Source organism: Myotis myotis, unplaced genomic scaffold (assembly GCF_014108235.1).
Source record: "Myotis myotis isolate mMyoMyo1 unplaced genomic scaffold, mMyoMyo1.p scaffold_m19_p_2, whole genome shotgun sequence".
In the NCBI taxonomy this organism is placed as follows: Eukaryota; Metazoa; Chordata; class Mammalia; order Chiroptera; family Vespertilionidae; genus Myotis; species Myotis myotis.
In genome coordinates this window covers 56,761,223-56,781,242 of record NW_023416324.1, presented here as the reverse complement: position 1 = coordinate 56,781,242, position 20,020 = coordinate 56,761,223, and the positions used below count along the sequence as shown (strand labels likewise).

Genomic DNA, 20,020 nt, shown 5'->3' with positions numbered 1-20,020 from the left:
CTCAGGGAATATTGGAGACTCAGTTTCGGCCCAATCCCCATAGGCCAGGCTGAGGGACCCCACCTGCTGGAGGGACCTCACTCAGTCCATCTCGCCCAGTCCCACCCCACTGGCCACCTTCTAATTAATTTCCTTTCAATGTGCACAAATCCATGCACCGGGTCACTAGTATCAAAATAAACTCTTGCCAAAATCTCACACACACACACACACACACACACACAGGTTTTATAAGAAGAAACTTTAATTTTTCACAGGTATAGAACATATCCCCAACAAGATTATGATTGTTTTTTACAACTTTAAATTCAGCTGTTCCAAGTTATTTATATGTATTATAAATTTTTTGTGCATCTTTATCCAAGCCATAAGTAAAATACACTCCTTCAGCTTCATCTACTTGTCTTTTTCCTGGTTTCTCACTTCTCTATGTTTTCTCTTCTCTGAGAAGTTTTAATATGTGAAGGGTTCACATATTTATTTTTTCTCTTGCACACTTAGTAAGTGCTTTCCTCTGAGAGCTGAGAAAAGAGAAACAAAATATTCTTAATACATTATTTAGGAAATGCAACCAGAAGGGAGAGGAACATTGGCCTACTAAGGTCTAAGCCAGGGGTCCTCAAACTTTTTAAACAGGGGGCCAGTTCACTGTCCCTCAGACTGTTGGAGGACCGGACTATAGTTTAAAAAAACCTATGAACAAATTCCTATGCACACTGCACATATCTTATTTTGAAGTAAAAAAACAAAACAGGAACAAATACAATATTTGTATTTGCATGTGGCCCGTGGGCCGTAGTTTGAGGACCCCTGGTTTAAGCTAATCCTGACTTTGGGAGTGCATGTACCATGAGGAGAGAAGAAATGGAGAAACCAAGAAGGCACAGTCAGGACAGCAAAGTTAGTAGTTTGAGGGTTTCCCAGTAGTTTGTGAATGAGAGAACTAGAAAGGATATGATATTCTAATTTGATTTCCCAGAACTAAAATAATATTTGAGAATAAACTGAAACTCTACCTCAACTTTGATTGGAACAGTGCAGTGTGTATTGTGCACAGATTGGTAACAGAGAATACACATAATGCTCAAATCTGAGGCATGCATGTGAAAGGCACCTACCTCTACCTAGCACCAGCCACACTGCATTGAGAGGACTCAAAGGAGGGAGAGTTTTCAAAAGTCAAGTCAAAGAGACAGAAGCATAAGGTCTCAAGGAAAAGCCAAATAAGCAAAGATCACATCTGATGAGGAACAATGCTAATCCAATCCAAATCTAGGTCCCAAGCAAAGAAGTACGTTTTGATAGATGAGGGCAAGGATACAGCTTGGGATGTTCAGACAGTGGGCATGATGAGCTGCATCACTTCAAAAATTTCATTTTAAAACAAGACCAGGGGAGGAAAAGTAGTGCAAATCCTCTAGGTTGTACCCTGGGTGGGGGTGGAAGGATCAAGAAATATGAGGGTGAAAAACATACCCCACCAATGGGTTAAAGGGCAGGATTAATCCCAGGGCAGCAACTCACAGAAACACCGAATTGTCAGGCACCCAATAGATCCAAGCAGGAAGTAGCCACAATACGGACATCTTCAAGTTTCTCTACCACCAAATGCATTTACCTGTTTCCTCAAGAGGCAGATCCTCTAAGAAGTCATCTACTGCCCACAGCATCTGTCTCAGTGCAGAGAGGTTCAGGACGTCCTTTATAGGGTCCAAGTCCCACTCTGAGGTATAATTACTGACCACCAAGATGTCAGAAAGAGCAAATCCAAGTTTTTTGTGGACTTCCTCTTGCTGAAATACAGAAATTAAAACCCAGAAATCTCAAAACAGTGAAAAACACTACTTAATGTCAATATAAATTATGAAAGCAATAACAAAGGTAGGCACTTGACAATATTTTTCCTACTGTGAGAAACGGAGATAGAGATCTGGCCCATAAGGTACTTTTCCTAAGAACTTCACAAGTCAAGTTCTAACATCACTGCTAATTTTCACTTAGAATACATAGAACATAGAACAGATTCAATATGAATTAAAATATAAAGATAACATGGTTCTATATAAACTACTTTGAAATTGAAGCATTTTTAATATACTTACATTAAAGTCCATAATTTCCTTCTTTTCTTTTAAAAGTTATTCTTAGGATAAGGTGATTTTATTTGTTTAATGCTGATATTCAACTTATTTTTTTACATTTCATTTTTCAATTACAACTGACATTCGATAATTTTATATTAGTTTCAAGTGTACAGTACTGATGTTTAATTAGGCTAGTTTATCTGTGCAACCAGATTGCCTGGGATAAATATAGGGCTCTGTCACCTCTTAGCACTGTCAATAAGCATTGGCAAATGCTTTTCACTGTGCACTTGTGTTTTCTCATCTACCAAATATGGTAATGACAATACCCACCTCATCAGCTTGTTTTAAGTAATGAATAAGAAAACCGATTACTTAATCATTGCTTAACAAATATTAGCTATCATTATATTACCCCAACTGATGCTCCCACCTTCATGCTCCTTTTGACTCTAATCTATGCTTCACATATGTGTCAGATTAAATTTTGTGAATCTGACTTTGTTCACATCACTACTCTTTCAAAAAGTTGCTATGCTTCCCCATAATGCACCTAATTAAGTAAAATCACTTCATGCAAATGTTTCTTTCTCACTTTATCTTTCCCTACAGTGATCCAGCCCTCCACTAAACTGAACACTCTATGCCTCCTGAAATGCTACTTTTTCCTGCATTGATGAATTCACTTATGCTGTCCCCTTGGCCTGAGTTTTTCCCCCTAAAACACTCCTCCACCTTAAAAGCCATATCCTAGTGCCACCCCAGTAACAAAATTCCCCCCCCCAACCTTTTGCTCAATATTTCCCTCATCTGAACTTTCACCGCATTTTATTTTTCATAATTTCATGATATTTATTATACTCAATCATATCATGTCATATTCTTTTGTCAACTTTTTCTCCTCTATTTCCCCTATCCCCTCACCTCCACCTATAAAGCTGCAAGCTTTTAGCAGAGGGAAATTATTTCAATTATCTGTGTATCTGATTAGAGACTATCACACTGGCTCAATCATTGCAGGTAATCAACAAACATTTGTTGAATTGAACCTAATTGAATTAAATTGTAATAAATATAAGTTATCTGTCAGCAGAAAGATAAATACTTAATATTTAAAACTTAGAAAATAAGTCTGAATTATCCAAGCAATTGTTTCAAATATTCTTAAACTTCACAAGTGTCTATTTTTATTTTTCTACAAAGTAATATCATGTGATTATAGGGATATGCCAGAAAATGTGTTTACAAATGACAGCGTTCATTACCTTGAGTTTCACAGGCATACATTTGTATATGTCTATAAGGTCTCCTTTCGTAATCAGATCCATGCTATCCACACAAGTGAGTAAAACCACATGTACCACACCTATGCCAGATAGATAGATATTGTTTTTATTATTATAGGCAGCATCAGTATTTTTTTCAGTTAATCAGCTATCAATTATGCAATAGACCTACTATGGAACAATTTCAGAAATTTGGGGAAGTTCCCTACCCCCGACACACACACAAAAATCCCTCTGAACTACTTACTGGTACCTGGAATTTTCCTGACATAGAAGTCCCTTCATTGCCTCCCATGGTAAGAAGTCAGGCTTCAAATGAAACCACCCCTTGGAAGAGGTAACTAAAATTTATGCTGCAGTATTGATGACTGATTATATGTCTTATCCACCAGTTGTGTTTTTATGAAAACTATAGAAAGGCCAAAGGGCTCTAAGAAACAAGATGGAGAAGAGGCCTCAAGGAAACAGAATATGTTGAAATATTGCAAATAAACTCCTATATCACAATGGTAGCAGGCACATCTCTGCACACCACCCTTTCAAGGTTTTAAATTTCAGTGAGCAAGTAAGTCAATCACTCCCTGCTTCTAACTTTATCAAAGCTGTGATAATCTGACTCTTTCCCAAACAGAATGAATAATAAGGCCAAGAAAAACCACGGTGGCCCAGCCAGCGTGGCTCAGTGGTTGAGCATCTATCTGAACCAGAAGGTTGTGGTTTGATTCCCAGTCAAGGCACATGCCCAGGTTGCAGGCTCCATCCCCAGTAGGATGTGTGCAGAAGGCAGCCAATCAATTATTCTCTCTCATTATTGATGTTTCTATCTCTTGCTCTCTCTCTCCCTTCCTCTCTGAAATCAATAAAAATATATTAAAAAAGAAAAGAAAAGACAGTGTGGGGCACTTTAATTCTTACCTTCTCCAAAGCCTTTATGCTACCTCTCTTTATCAAAGCATATTATTTTCCTCTTTTTCTTACTAAAATGTGTTTTCCTCTTTCTAATATTTTAAGGCCCAAGGGGAAGTCTAAGACTGTTGTTAAATAAATGCATGCTAGGATGCAGTGAGGACTGTACAAACTCTACATATATATTTGTTTGTTTAATCCTTACATTAAAACCTCCATTGTTATACTAATTTTATAGATTAAGACACTGTGGCATAGAAAGTTCAAATCACTTGCACAAAGACATACAGCTTAGTAAGTGCTTGATTTGAATGAACCACACTGATGGGCCAGGGAATATTTAAATATGCATTTTCATAAGTTCTTCATCCTGTTCAAATCCAATCTACAATATAGTCTAATCAGGTAGCATTAGAAGTACAGTGGAATAAGACTCACCACTCTTCACCACCTCCCTTCGAGCTTTTTTGATCTTTGCTACCATCTCATCAGAGAGCTGCTCAATAGAGTTGGCATCAAACACAAATGCCACACAGTGGATTCTGTCCTCCAGCAATGGGAAGTCAATATAGTTACTATGACCTGGTGTGATTGGTTTCATGAAATTAAACTGTATGGTAAACATAAAGGAACATATTAATTCAAGAAATATTTATAAGCACATACTACGTATCAGGCACTGTGCAAGTGAATAAAACAGTGAACATAACAAACAAGCTTTAATAGTATGAAGATAACAATCTGGTAGAGAAGACAGTCATTATGCAAGTCCTTTCATAGAAAAAGCTTCTGAGAAGAAGGGACATGTCATAGGAAGGCAAAAAACAAAAATAAAAATAACACAGGTGAGTTCATCTGAATAAGAGAATAAGAATATGACAGAAAGTATCCTAGATAGAAGAAGCAATGTGGGCAAAGGTGGAACTGGTATCATCAGGCAGAATACAAGGGGGGAAGTGGTACAAATGAGATGTGTTTACTCTGAAACTAGAAATCCTCTGCTGGCGATCTGTCCCACAAATGTATGTACACGGCTACCAACTTCAGGACTATTTGTAGCAGCAAAATAACGTTACATCAATGACAAATAGTGTTCTATCACTTCTCTGAAAAAGAGGAAACCACAAACCTGTATTTTCTAATATATTAAAAAATGGAAGTAACTCATAAATTCTTATATGGATACTTATAGGAAGCAGGGAGAAATGCATTTGAAGTAACAGAGAAGGAAGATGGATTCTTTGAATATACCTTATTTTGTAGATTTGACTTTAGAACCATATAAATTATACATATATATATATATATACAAATATAAAACAAAATTAAATTTAAAAAGCAATCTCTAAATTGAATTAAATGAGTGAACTTTTGCATCCAACTGGGATCATATCTACACAGAAAGAAGCTATGTCTGATTGACTTTAAAACACAGTAATTTGTGTACTCCTACTACATGATATGTGCTAAACACGATATAAAAAATCTGCTAAGAATTTAAAATTGTTTCCAATGTTTATTGGTTATTTTTATTCTATTGATATTAAATATAATTATGATTAGATCATTCATGGTAGTGTTAGATCAGTGATTCCCAAAGTGGGCGCTACCGCCCCCTGGTGGGCGCTGCAGTGATCCAGGGGGGCGGTGATGGCCACAGATGCATTTGTTTTAACATTTTTTGTATTACCTTTCTATTCTGAGTTCAATAAATAATTTCATAATTTCAAACTTCAATGTTTCTAATTTACACCTTTCTTTACTATATTTTACGAAAAAGGTAGAAACATTAATACATATATCTTTCTGTTTAATTGCTATTAAAATTTTTAATTTCCAGGGGGCGCTGAGTAATATTTTTTCTGGAAAGGGGGCGGTAGGCCAAATAAGTTTGGGAACCACTGTGTTAGATAATTATTTCTGAGATTACAGTGAATATTATGTGATATAAAGCAAATGAGTTGTGACATATTTTGTCATCTCTAGTATCCTTGAGACTAGAGATTTTCTGTTCAGTTAAAGCAGATACTGATGCAAGATAAAAGAGATTAAGTAAAAACTATATAGTCCTGTATCTATATTTAGATTTTTCCACTAAAAAAAGCAAGAACAACAATCCACTAAATAGCAATGAATAGTTCTAATGACCCAAACTAAACCAAACCAATATGTCTTAGAGAAATAACTGACTCAAAATCTGGACTGTAAATATACAAAATATGGTTTATATTTATAGTCATACAAGAATTCAAGGAATATAGCAGATTTTTATGTCAACAGAACTCAGAATCTAAATTGTAGCAGCTGTCTAGTGGTCAAAGATGTTACATTTGACATCTTTATGTAGATAAACTACAGTGCACTGAAACACATCAAATATGTTCAATTCATGAGTTCATAATGATAATAAAATAATCACTGGTCAGTGTTGGCATATGTAAAGAAACCAACTTATTATTTTCAAAAGCTTATAAAAAAATCAAGCAGATATTCTGACCATCCTATATTAGCGGTATTAAATGTACCACTAAGTAATCAAATAGTGGATAAGGGGAAGTTGTCTTTCACACATGTGAAATGAAGAAGCAATGATGGAGATAGAATATCACTATTTTCATACCCTAATAAATAAAGGTATCTAAGTGTTGAATGTTCATGAAACCTACATTACAAAAGTGAGAAAGTTCAAAATTGGGTGGCTTTCATGGAAGAGCATAACACCATCTTATGAAGCCGACCTGAATCTGAATGTATGTCTATATTCATCTACCAATTTTCAGGATAAAAAATAAAACTACATCAAGTGATGAAAACAGCAAATTTCAGACTATGGGAAAGTATATGTCTATAGAATAACCAAACAGATTTCTTAAAAATCATATTGCAAGTAAAAATGCCAAAAGAGATAGAGGCAAAATTTGCAACTAAAAGAGGCTGAATAAGTTTTTGAATCATTATTTAAAAACTGTTTTAAAAGATGCATAATATGGTACTTATATAACAATTAGAAATTTGTCCAATTTGGGTGATATTTGATAATTATTTAAAGAAAAATTAAGGAATAATCCAGATGTGATAAGGATATTACAGTTATGTTTAATAATGTGTGTGGACTTTAGTAATAAAAATCTGTGCTTTGTATGTCATGAAAAAAAGATATACATGTCCATATATATATATTTGTGTGTGTGTGTGTGTGTTTATTCATTTAGCTCTATGCTAAATTATAAAAGAATATAAAATAAAATGAATATATAAATTAATATAAAATATACTGTGTTTCTGGATAGGAACACTGGATATGTGAAGATGTGAAACAATTTTGTGTATAAAATTTTAATGCAATTTCACTCAAAGCACTAACAAATAAAACACAAACAATCAAATAAAATACAGACAAGTTCACTTGGAAAAGTATATATGTGAAAATGGTCAAGGAAAACAAATGTGAGAAATAAATATTGAGTACTACTTATCCAGTGAGTTATTAAGATATACTGGGTTGCTACAGTAATTAAAACAATTAAACAATATGGTAATGAACATAATAAAGAAATGTATAAATACATTAATAAAACAAACTACAGGATACAAAAACCATTCCTTATTTTTGTTAGGAAAAACATGCAAAAGTGTTCAATGAAAGATATTGCCACAATTGACTACTCATTTGGAATAAGGTAAATTAATAACTCAAGATCTAAATATTTACAAAAAGAATTGGAAAGTTTTTTAAAAAGACAGACTACCTCTTCTCTTTAATCTCCCCTTTCCTCTTGCCTGGAACACTAACAGTGCTCAGTGTAAACATCTTGAGAGCAGGAGGATAAAAGTCACATGTCAGTGTCCAGCTGGTGTGGCTCAGTGATTGAGCATAGACCTATGAACCAAGAGGTCACCAATTCCCTGGTTGTGGGATCAGTCCCCAGTAGAGGGCGTGCAGGAGGCAGCTAATTGATGTTTCTATTTCACTATCCCTCTCTCTAAAATCACTAAAAACATATTTTTAAAGAAAAAAAAGTCACATGTTTAGCCATCTTGGGCTGCTATAAGAAATTATGATATTGTGTGGTTTAAACAACAAATACTCATTTTTCATAGTTCTGGAGATCAAGGTTTTGCTGACAGTTTTGTGTCTAATTAGAGTTCCCTTCCTACTTGGTAGACAGCCACCTTTTTGCTGTGTCCTCAAGTTGCTGAGAGAGAGAGACCATCTCTCTTTTGTGTCTTCTTATAATTTATTTATTTTTTTAATTAAATCTTTATTGTTCAGATTATTACATTTGTTCCTCTTTTTTCCCCCCATAACTCCCCTCATCCCAGTTCCCGCCCCATCCTCTCCCCTCACTCCCCACCCACTGTCCTCTTCCATAGGTGCACGATTTTTGTCCAGTCTCTTTCCGCATCTCCCACACCCCTTTCCCCCCCAAGAATAGTCAGTCCATTCCCTTTCTATGTTCCTGATTCTATTATGATCACCAGATTATTTATTCACTTGATTCTTAGATTCACTTGTTGATAGATGCATATTTGTTGTTCATAATTTGTATCTTTACCTTTTTCTTCTTCTTCCTCTTCTTAAAGGATACCTTTCAGCATTTCATATAATACTGGTTTGGTGGTGATGAACTCCTTTAGCTTTTCCTTATCTGTGAAGCTCTTTATCTGACCTTCCGTTCTGAATGATAGCTTTGCTGGATAAAGTAATCTTGGTTGTAGGTTCTTGGTATTCATCACTTTGAATATTTCTTGCCATTCCCTTCTGGCCTGCAAAGTTTCTGTTGAGAAATCAGCTGACAGTCGTATGGGCATTCCCTTGTAGGTAACTGAGTTTCTTTCTCTTGCTGCTTTTAAGATTCTCTCTTTGTCTTTTGCTCTTGGCATTTTAATTATGATGTGTCTTGGTGTGGTCCTCTTTGGATTCCTTTTGTTTGGGGTTCTCTGCGCTTCCTGGACCTGTAAGTCTATTTCTTTCACCAGGTGGGGGAAGTTTTCTGTCATTATTTCTTTAAATAGGTTTTCAATATCTTGCTCTCTCTCATCTTCTGGCACCCCTATAATTCTGATGTTGGTACGCTTGAAGCTGTCCCAGAGGCTCCTTACACTATCTTCGTATTTTCGGATTCTTTTTTCATTTTGCTTTTCCAGTTGGGTGTTTTTTGCTTCTTCGCGTTTCAAATCTTTGACTTGATTCTTGCGCTCCTCTGGTCTGCTGTTGGGTGTCTGTATAATATTCTTTATTTCAGTCAGTGTATGCTTAATTTCTAGTTGGTTCTTTATCACAACATCGAGGGTCTCATTAGATTTCTTGAGGATCTCACTACATTTATCGGCGGTCTCACCAGTCTTTTCGAGGGCCTTACTAAGTTTATCGGCAGCTTCTAGACAGTTCTTGAGAGACCTTAAAAGTGTGGTTTTGAGCTCTATATCTTCCATTTCTGACATTTGCGTCCTGTTTCTTTGTCTCTGCATTTTTTTTATCTTTTCTTGGTGCACCCCCTAGTGGTCTTTGTGCGCAGTCTTGTAGTTAAGCCTTGATTGTTGTTGGTAATACCAGGGGTGATTTGACCTCCAGGCTAACTGGCTATGAGAGTCAGCTGTGTCTGCAGTGGGAGAGCTTCTGTGCTGGATCTCTAGGGCGGTGCTAATCTAGCCTTTGCCTGAGGCTATCGGCAAATGGCTCTGCGCAGGGCTTGGGTGGGGCGGGTCCCCGGGGATCTACAGGTCGGGCGGAACAAGCAGTTATGGCTGCTCTCAGTTCCGTCCCTAGGTGCTCTGCCTCTCAGAGTCCCAGCAACCGCTGCAAATCTCGGAGAGAAAGCTGCCTTCGAGTTCCGACCGAAGCCAGACAGTCCCGCTTCTCCCGTTTGAGTCTGGTTCCCCAGAGACTCACCCGGAACTGGAGCTCAGAGTCTGAAACTCCCTCCCGATTGAAAACAACATCCGCGCCCTCCGCTTCCAGCCCGCTCACGGGCACTCCGCACCTGAGTATTTCACTTCAGCACTGCGCCTCCTCTGAGTCTGGGTATGATATTCTCTTTCCTCCTAGTTGTAGAATTTCCACTCAGCCAGCCTTCTTGTGGTTCTGGATGATGTCTGCTCTGTCCTTTAGTTATATCTCTGAAGTGGTTGTTCGAGGCAGCAATCTCCGGCATTAATCTATGCCGCCATCTTGGTTTCCTAATTTATGACACTAATTCCATTCATGAGGGCTTTACTCCATGATTTTATCATCTTCCAAAGGCCCACCTCCAAATATCATCACATTGTGGAAGAGGGCTTTAACATATGAATTTTGAAGGAACACATTCAATCCATAGCACTCTATGCTGAGGATATCAGAACAGAAAGTCAAAAGGATCTTGAAAATTATAACCTCGAAGAGCTGACACACTGGCCCAAAGCTACCTACCTTCAGACTTCCTGCTACATAACAAAGATAACCTATGTGAGTAAGTTGAATAGCTAAAAACAATTGAGTGTGTAACAGCATTCAGAATTGTTATGACAGCTATGATAGAAGAGACTTTTGGATGTTTTAATTCCTTGTAAAATGAAATATCAAAAGAAACAAAGCATCTTGAACCACTATAATTAAAAAAAAATAAATGCTGATGCACTAACTAGGCCAGAGTCTTATGTCCTAATAGTGGGCAAAAAGAAACATTTTAAATATCAATTATAACCCCTCAATAATTAGCCAAATTATACCTGGTATCTGTCAGGAACGTGGCCTTTTAAGATGTAGGGTATGTCATCCATGCACAGCCCTTTTCCCTCACTCAGCCCCATTGAGTCACACAGAATAAATGGCAAGGACTTGCCATCCTTCCCATCCTTAATGGAATATGTCCTGTACTGCAAAGGAGGAAGAAAGGAACTTTAGGAGTTCATTTTATTTATATATAGTTGAAGTGTATGTACATGTAATGAAGTTGATCAGGAAAAGAAAAAACTTTTCAAATCTAACTTGAACAAAGCAGAAAAGGCTGAGTGACCTAGAATGGACTCACCTGCTGAGATATCCCAGTTCTGTCAGAGCCGATCAAAGCCTGGTGGGTTACATGGCCTCGGAAAACAGACTTTACTGAGTTGAAAAAGCTAGACTTCCCTGCTCCAATCGGACCCAGGAGCAGAATTCGTATTTGGTGAACCAGGTCCCTAGATGGTTTGTAAGTTCTTATGGCAGACAGTAAGCTCCCCTGGAGCCTGTTTGGACAAGACCATTTTAACAGTTGACTGAGGTTAGATCACAAGACCTTAGCATAAATTTTCCTTGAATTTCTTTTCTTTTCTTACACATTATTATTTATTTTTTATGATCAATTTGTTTTCTTATATAAGAAGACATAAAATTATCCTACCTTAAATCCTATTGTAAAAGAAGAAAAAGCAAAAATTACACTTTTAAGGCCATTCAGACATAAAATCTTTGATTTAAGCAAGTGTACCATGTAAACTTAGAATTCAATATCAACTATGTTAAACATGAAAATAAATTATCTATCTATATAAAAGCATAATATGCAAATTGACTGGACAGCGGAACAACCAGTCAGCTATGATGCACACTGACCACCAGAGGGAAGACGCTCAATTCAGGAACTAACCCCAGCCTACAGGCCCCGATCGCCTGATTGGGGCCTGCCTGCCAACCTCTCTGTCTCTCCCCCTGGCTGGCAGGCTCCAACTGCCTATGGAAACCGAAACCGGGAGTGGGTGGCGGCAGACGTGGGCAGCCTTGGGGCCCCGATCACCCCACCAGTTGCCCCACACACAGAGGGCAACTGGTGGCAGCAGGAGGTGGGGCCAGCAAGTGGGCGGGAACGGCCAACCTCTCAGGCCCTTTCCCTGGCCAGCAGGTTCTTATCGCCCGATGGGGAACCAGGAACTGGGCACGGTGGCAGCGGACATGGGAGATGCCTGATCCCCAATCACCCCAATGGTCACCCCACACACAAAGGGCAACCAGCAGCGGTGCCAGGGGGCGGGGCCAGCTGCTGGTTGCTGGCAGCCGGGAAAGATTGGCCCTGATCTCAGGCCAGGCCTAGGGACCCTACCCATGCACGAAGTTCGTGCACTGGGCCTCTAGTATGTGTGTGTGTGTGCGGGGGGGGCTAATATGCAAAGTGACCCCTTGGGAGTTCAACCAGGAGACCAGCAGTTTGATCACTCGCTATGATGTGCACTGACCACTAGGGGGCAGCACGAAATGAAGGGAAGACCCATAGGTAGCTGGCAGCTGGGGAAGGGAGGCCCCGAACAGCAGCTGGAAGGCCCCAATTGACCCTGATCACCAGGCAGGCCTAGGGACCTTACCTGTGCATGAATTTCAGGCACCGGGCCTCTAGTGAATAATAAAACTCAAAACCAAAACATAATACGTGACTTTTGAAGTTTATGGAAGGAAACCATTCCTACCATGTTCTTGAAATTCATAATAGGTTATTTCCCCATCTACCAACCACCCCTTTCATAGCAAGTTCCTAAAAGAGTTGAAAATGCAACTGCAAGAATTCTTAGCAAAAAAAAATAGATATACATACAGCCAGATTATTATTTTCCTTCAAGTATATCAAAAATTAGAAATGTATTCCCTCTGTGGTGTTCTTTTGGTTTTAACATTAGTATTATCAAATAGCTTTATAATTATACTAGAGGCCCGGTGCACAAAAATTTGTGCACTTGGGAGGAAGGGGGGGGGTCCCTCAGCCCAGTCTGTGCCCTCTCGCAGTCTGGGACCCCTCGGGAGATAATGACCTGCTGGCTTAGGCCTGCTCCCGGGTGGCAGAGGGCATGCCCAATCCCTAGGTGCAGCCCCTGGTCGGGCTCAGAGCAGGGCCAATTGGGGACTTGGGGCGCCACCCCCTGTCATGCACAGAGCAGGGTGGATTGGGAGGTTGTGATGCCACCCCCAGTCACGCTCAGGGTAGGGCCGATTGGGGGCTTGGGGCACCGCCCCCTGTCACACACAGAGCAGGGCCCATCAGGGGGGTTGGGGCTCCTTACCCTGTCACGCATGGAGCAGGGTCGATCAGGGGGTTGGGGAGCTCCCCCATGTCACGCACAGAGCAGGGCCCATCAGGGGGTTGAGGAGCTCCCCCCTGTCACTCAGAGTAGGGCCGATAGGGGAGTTGGGGCACCGCCCCCTGTCACACACAGAGCAGGGCCCATCAGGGGGTGGGGCACCGCCCTCTATCACCCACAGAGCAGGGCCGATCAGGGGGTTGGGATGCTGCCACTGTCACACTCAGGGCAGGGCCGATGGGGAGGTTATGTCTCTACCCCATCACACACACAGCAGGGCCAGTGGGGGGGAGGGGGGGTTGTGGCACCGCCCTCTATCACCCACAGAGCAGGGCCGATCAGGGGGTTGGGGCGCTGCCACTCTCACACTCAGGGCAGGGCCGATGGGGAGGTAATGGCTCTACCCAGTCACACACAGAGCAGGGCCTGTGCGGGGGGGGGGGGGGGGGGGGTTGGGGCACCGCACCCTGTCACACACAGAGCCGCAGGGCGATCAGAGGTTGGGGAGCTCCCCCGTATCAGGCACAGAGCAGGGCTGATCAGGAGGTAGGGGCGCCTTCCCCTGTCACGAACAGAGCAGGGCAGATAGGGAGGTTGTGGCTCAACCCCCTGTCACACACAGAGCCACAGGGAGATCAGGGGGTTTGGGCGCTGCCCCTGTCATGCTGATCCCGGTGCTGGGAGGCATATTACCCTTTTACTATATACGATAGAGGCCTGGTGCATGGGTGGGGCTGGCTGGTTTGCCCTGAAGGGTGTCCCAGATCAGGGTGGGGGTCCCCACTGGGGTGGCCTGGCCAGCCTGGGTGAGGGGATGATGGCTGTTTACAGCTGGTCACACACCCTTCAGGGTGGGGGTCCCCACTGGGGTGGCCTGGCCAGCCTGGGTGAGGGGCTGAGGGCTGTTTTCAGGCTGGCGGGTGACGGAAGCTCCCAACCGCTCCTTTTTTGCTTTTTGTTTTTAATTCTGGGCCAGCTTTAGCTCTCAGGCTCCAGCTCTTAGGCCTCCGCTGCTGAAAGTAGGTATCTGGTTTGTTTCAGTTCGAAACGATGTATAACTCCAGCTCTGACTCCAGCTCTGAGATCCCAGCTTGCTGAAAGCTGGTTTCTGGGGGTTTTTTTTAGCTTCTATATTTGTTAAAATGTTTCAAACTGCAGGCTCAGAGGCCTGCAAGGCTGGCGGGGAATGTTGGAGTCCTCCGTCACTGAAGCAAGCAAGCCTCATGTTAGTTTCAAGCTGCCTGGCTGCCGGCCGCCATCTTGGCTGTCAGTTAATTTGCATATCTCGCTGATTAGCCAATGGGAAGGGTAGCGATCCTACGCCAATTACCATGTTTCTCTTTTATTAGATAGGATAGTTTATTCTTGTGGATAGTGATCCACAAGTTATCTGTCATAATTTGTGCTACCAATTTTATTAACAGAACCTATAATATAATAAGTTTAAGATAATGAACAGAATAATAGAACTTTAAAAACACTGACTTACTCAGCAACCCCTTTCATCTTCCTTGTGTCCAATAAATCTGAGGAAATAATTAAAGAATAATGAAGGTTACAAGTTGTTGACTGGTTGGCTGACTGAATGAATGTCAATGAAAAAAATACCAAAATAGCCTTTTTGTGAGAACAGTGCGCTATACTGAAAAGCACTTGAAGAAAATTATGGCACATATCCTGAACATCACCTCATTTCAAGAGGCGAAAGGCAAGGTGAGCACTGCAAGACTTTTATGTCTGCAGATGGTTTCTTACCCAATTACTCAGCAATAGTGTGTGGCCCACTCCCACATGGGAGGTGAGGGCGGGAATTCTTTCTGAATCAGAGAAGCAAGGCCTAGAAGCATGCACAGGCAAGGAAAGACTGGGAATGCTCTAATTTCTCCTCCATAGCCCTATGTCTGAAAGGGATAATGTACAGACACGCACATGAAAAAAAACAAAAACAAAAAACATAGGCACAAGATTTTTCCCCCAAAAGTTATGTCAATAACGGAGCTTCTGGAATTTATAATTTTATTCCTGACTTCAGAAGAGCATATGGGACTCATGCCTATTCAAGCAGAGCACAGTGAGAGGTTCAGGGGTGGACTGAGGACTTCATTTGTACCAATGAGACTCAGGCCCAGATTTCTTTTGATGCTTAAAAGGGAGACTCTTTTATGGTGGATTTAAAATTGAAATAATTAGGTATAATGATGCAATCCTATAAAAAATAAGCATACTGTATGGGACATTTATAAATATAGCTATATGTATGATTACAAAGAAAACCTTTTTAAATTACAAGAAGTAGAAATAGTAAAGACTGCATTCAATGACTATAATATAGTAAAACTAGAAAAGAACAGGTTAAACAAACAAAAAAACAAACTCTTGGAAATTTAAAAAGCATTCTCTCAAATAATTTTAACATCCACAAGGAAACAATACACATTAACTTGTTAGTGATGAATGTTAAGGGGAGAGAGAAATACTATCTTTTGACCATCAAATTGGCAAATTTCCTGAAGTTTGGCAAAGGATGCAGGAAAATAGGCATTTCTTAACACTCTTGGGGGTAGTATAGACAACTGAAGCTTTTGAAAAGTCTATCAAAATTTAAATGTAAATAACTCTTAAACAACAATTCCAGTTCCAGAAAGTTACCCTAAAGCAGCGGTTCTCAACCTGTGGGTCCCAACCCCTTTGGGGGTCGAACAACCCTTTCATAGGGGTCGCCTAAGACCATCGGAAAACACAAATATAATTACATATTGTTTTGTGATTAATCACTATGCTTTAATTATGTTCAATTTGTAACAGTGAAATTGGGGGTCACCACAACACGAGGAACTGTATTAAAGGGTCGCGGCATTAGGAGGGTTGAGAGCCACTGCCCTAAAGTATTTTTTGTCCACAGCTTTATGCATAAAGATATCACAGGAGCATTGTTTACAGAAGCAAATGTTGGAAACAATTTAAATGTTCTTAAGTAGAAAAAAGGTAAATGAATTTGGGTCTTTGGATATAATGGGAACCTGCATCAGAAAGGATCGAGTACCAATCCACAGAACCTCAGGCTCTGGTTTTTGGTTTTTGTTGTTTTTTTTCAGGAGAATCTCACAATCTTTATATTTGCTTCTCTCTCTCTCTCTCTCTCTCTCTCTCTCTCTCTCTCTCTCTCTCTCTCTCTCTCTCTCCTTCTTTCACATTTCCTCCTCCTCCCCACAAACACATTTCAAAAAACTCTGCATATGCTACTTTGGACTATGGTTGTGTCTTAGACATCAATTTGTGACCAAGTTTCAGTCTGAGTAGCCTAGAAATAAGGACAAGTAAAAGGTCATTTTTCCTTAAAGAAATAGGTCAGCAAGCAGAAGATAACTCTAAGATTATGTAGTCAAATTTACCTTCACATCGAAAAACTTCACATTCTTCAAAAGATATTGTCTGATGTTGAGATAGTTTTAATTTTTTAATTGTATCTAAGCTCATAGTCACTTTTTTTCCTGATAGATCGATCATGAATTCCCCTTTATTACCATAGTGATAAACAAAATCTGTCAAATCATGTGGTCCTAGTTCACATCTTAAAATTTTAGTCTCTTCAAAGGCAAAAAGGAGGCAGGAACCTCTGGTTTGATTTTTGTCATTCTGGGGTATATATGACCCAAAAACATGATTAGAACTGTAAATCACTAGTAGAGTGGGTCCTTGATACTTGCATCTGCAAATCAAACTGCTATTAGTAAATCCATGGACACTAGCCCTATAAAGAAGGCTAAACTTCCCTTTCACAAGGTTTTGCAGTTTCTTTTCTTCTATCCACGTCAAACGAGTTGCCATATTTCTCAACCTAGTGGAAAATCAAACATATTTTCCATAAGTATTGAAAAACAGATAATATGTACTGTCACAAACCTTGAATTTATGCCTCTTATTTACTCTACATTTCATGTGGAATGTGTAAACAAGGGTGGCCAGATAGCAAGAAAAAAACATTCTAAATTATTATTTTTAGAAAGATTTTTTTAAAGGCTATTGTTTACAAGTGGCTAGGAAAAGTGGAAAGCAGCAGGTCTTTTACCTGTTTGTAGAATCCGTACAGGGGCTGAGGCTGAGAGTAGTTGCTCTGTCTGGACAGGGAGGCAGGCATAAAACAATAGCAGAGGCGAGAGGCATTAGAGATTCAGAGAAAAGGAAACTGAAAGTCATTGGGGCCCAGCCCAGTTGGCAGTGTGCCAGCTTCCCTCTGGGAGGTAGCATAAACTAATCCAGCTCATTTTAGATAAGACTTTCATATAAAAACATAACTGGGAGAATCAAAGAATCAATGTCAAATAAAAAAAATTACTACTGCCGTAACCTGTTTGGCTCAGTGGATAGAGCGTCGGCCTGTGTACGGAAAGGTCCCAGGTTCGATTCTGGTCAAGGGCATGTACCTTGGTTGTGGGCACTTCCCCAGTGGGGGGTGTGCAGGAGGCAGCTGATCGATGTTTCTCTCTCATCGATGTTTCTAACTCTCTATCCCTCTCCCTTCCTCTCTGTAAAAAATCAATAAAATATATTTTTTAAAAAAATCACTACCTTTTTAATCGACTTCATAAAAACTTTTAAGAAAATTCAATTTTTAATGTGGACATACAAAGAAATGTCTATTCTAACTTCAGAACACATCTCAAATTAATCCACATCTCTCAATCTATGCTATTCATTTATTCTAAACCAACCTATTTTCTTATGTAAATTGTTGTTGTTATAATAGCTTCCTAATTGGTTCCATTGCTTTTCTGCTTGCCCCCTTCCCATCTATTCTTCTTAAAACATCCAGAATCAACTGTGTCTGTAAAACATAAACTAAATCATGTCAATCTCTAACTGGAACTCCTTCCCTAACTTCACAATGTTGGGGTAAAAAGCTTATGTTCTTTGGCTAAATACATCCTGTGGATTTGTTTTGCAGGGCCATCATAATGCCTTTTCTTCTTTTCTTAAATTTTAAATCTGAAAGCTTTTACATCATTGAGCATCTACTCCAGGGGTGGGCAAACTTTTTGACTCGAGGGCCACAATGGGTTCTTAAACTGGACCGAAGGGCCAGAACAAAAGCATGGATGGAGTGTTTGTGTGAACTAATATAAATGCAAAGTAAACATCATTACATAAAAGGGTACGGTCTCTTTTTTCAATAGTTTTATTCATTTCAAACGTAGTTTGCCCATGGCTGATCTACTCTCTAGTTGCCCATTGTCTTAACAAATCCCCTATTCCTGCTTCTGACAAATTTAAATTCCCCACTCAGCCCAGAAAAATATATAAGTTTTGAGTTTATTAAAAATCAACATCAATTTAAAATATTTTAAGCAGCTTTTGGGTATTATTTACTTAGGTAAAAATAAAAGCACTAGAAGTTATAATATGCTTATTATTTGCCAAACACTTTAAATGTATCTTAATATTAATATTATCACCAGTTTTCAGTTCAGATAAACAAACAGAATTTTGGAGTTAAATTATTTTCCAAAGATCATCTGCTATTGAACTGCAGAGCCAAGACTGAACTATAATCTAAGTGAAAACAGAGGAGTGATGGATTTTTATGTATGTACACTTGTTAAAACTGATAAAATTACACACTTTCAACATGTGCAATTCAATATTTCAATGATCTCAATTATACCTTACTATAGTTGTTTTTTAAAATATTCCAAACTTTCCAAATGATGTGTTTTTTTCTGTATTGTAAGGAAGTTTATAATAACACTAGTAGCCCGGTGCATGAAATTCGTGCACTGGGGTAGGGGGAAAGGGGCCCCTCAGTCTGGCCTGCACCTTCTCCAATCTGAGACCCCTCAGGGAATGTCCAACTCCCTGTTTGTGCCCACACTTTTAACAGATAACAGCTCCATTGTTGTTTCTTTCTTATGCTTAAAACCATTGGAATTAGTAGGTATTCAAAGTGTGTATACATTTTGGGGGGACACCCTGTATATCTCTAGTCAGCAGTGAAAGAAACCAACAGCAGATTTGGAACCCCCAGACAGGGAACCTCGCTCACTCCCCACATGTCTCCCCACTTCATTTTCCACCTTCGTGGGCAGCAGGAGAATCAACGTTTTCTCTCATTAATTCGGAAAAGCACATCCTGTCACCCGCTGCCCAGCAGGAGCACGCTAGGCCCCAAGCATGCGAGGCTCAGTCAGGGCAGCCCTCGCTCATGGGTGCTGGCATACAAAGTGCACATTCCTCCTCTACAGTCGCCCCGACTATCCCACTGTTTTACTGAGAGGACGGAATTCCTCTCCGCCTCTGGGTTCTTGATCTTGAATGCTGACCGAAGGCACCTCAGCGAGGGCCGCCCATGCCCACCAGGTGTGTCTGTCTGCATCTGCTCCCACCTCAGCACCTGCATTAACCCCCAGAGGTGATCTCCTAGCTGCACTGGCCTCCCTGGGAACAGGGCATCACCACTCTGTCCTCTCACTGTCATCTCACAGGCGCCTACCCTCAGCACCCAGAACACCCAGACACTCTTCAAAGGACATGAGCGCATCAGAGGGGATGTGTGCACATCCTATGGGGGTGTTAGGCATGCTGGGTTGATGGAAGTGCGGTGAGAGGCGGGGGGAACTTGTGCATGCCTTGGTTTGCAACTGTTGCAGTCGCAGGAGGGTGACAGTGTGCTGGGGGATGTTCGCACGCCAGCGGGGGATGTGCACACCGGAGGCCTCTGGC

The 20,020-nt window shown here is 40.3% G+C and overlaps 1 protein-coding gene across 2 annotated transcripts; it reads right to left on the bottom strand.

Moving 5' to 3' along the window:
* Window positions 1–224: 224 nt before the first annotated feature.
* Window positions 225–17,466, bottom strand: LOC118677141 (interferon-induced protein 44-like). 2 transcript variants are annotated; one of them, XM_036351955.1, is made up of 9 exons: window positions 17,373–17,466; window positions 16,696–17,141; window positions 14,793–14,829; window positions 11,290–11,485; window positions 10,988–11,134; window positions 4,715–4,886; window positions 3,350–3,450; window positions 1,619–1,793; window positions 225–521 (listed from the first exon to the last, which is right to left on the bottom strand). In XM_036351955.1, the coding sequence occupies exons 2-9, from the start codon at window positions 17,129–17,131 to the stop codon at window positions 478–480; spliced, it is 1,308 nt and encodes a 435-aa protein (XP_036207848.1). In that variant the 5' UTR covers window positions 17,132–17,141; window positions 17,373–17,466; the 3' UTR covers window positions 225–477. The 2 variants fall into 2 exon arrangements, with proteins under 2 accessions (XP_036207848.1, XP_036207849.1); XM_036351956.1 differs by lacking the exon at window positions 10,988–11,134.
* Window positions 17,467–20,020: the final 2,554 nt, after the last annotated feature.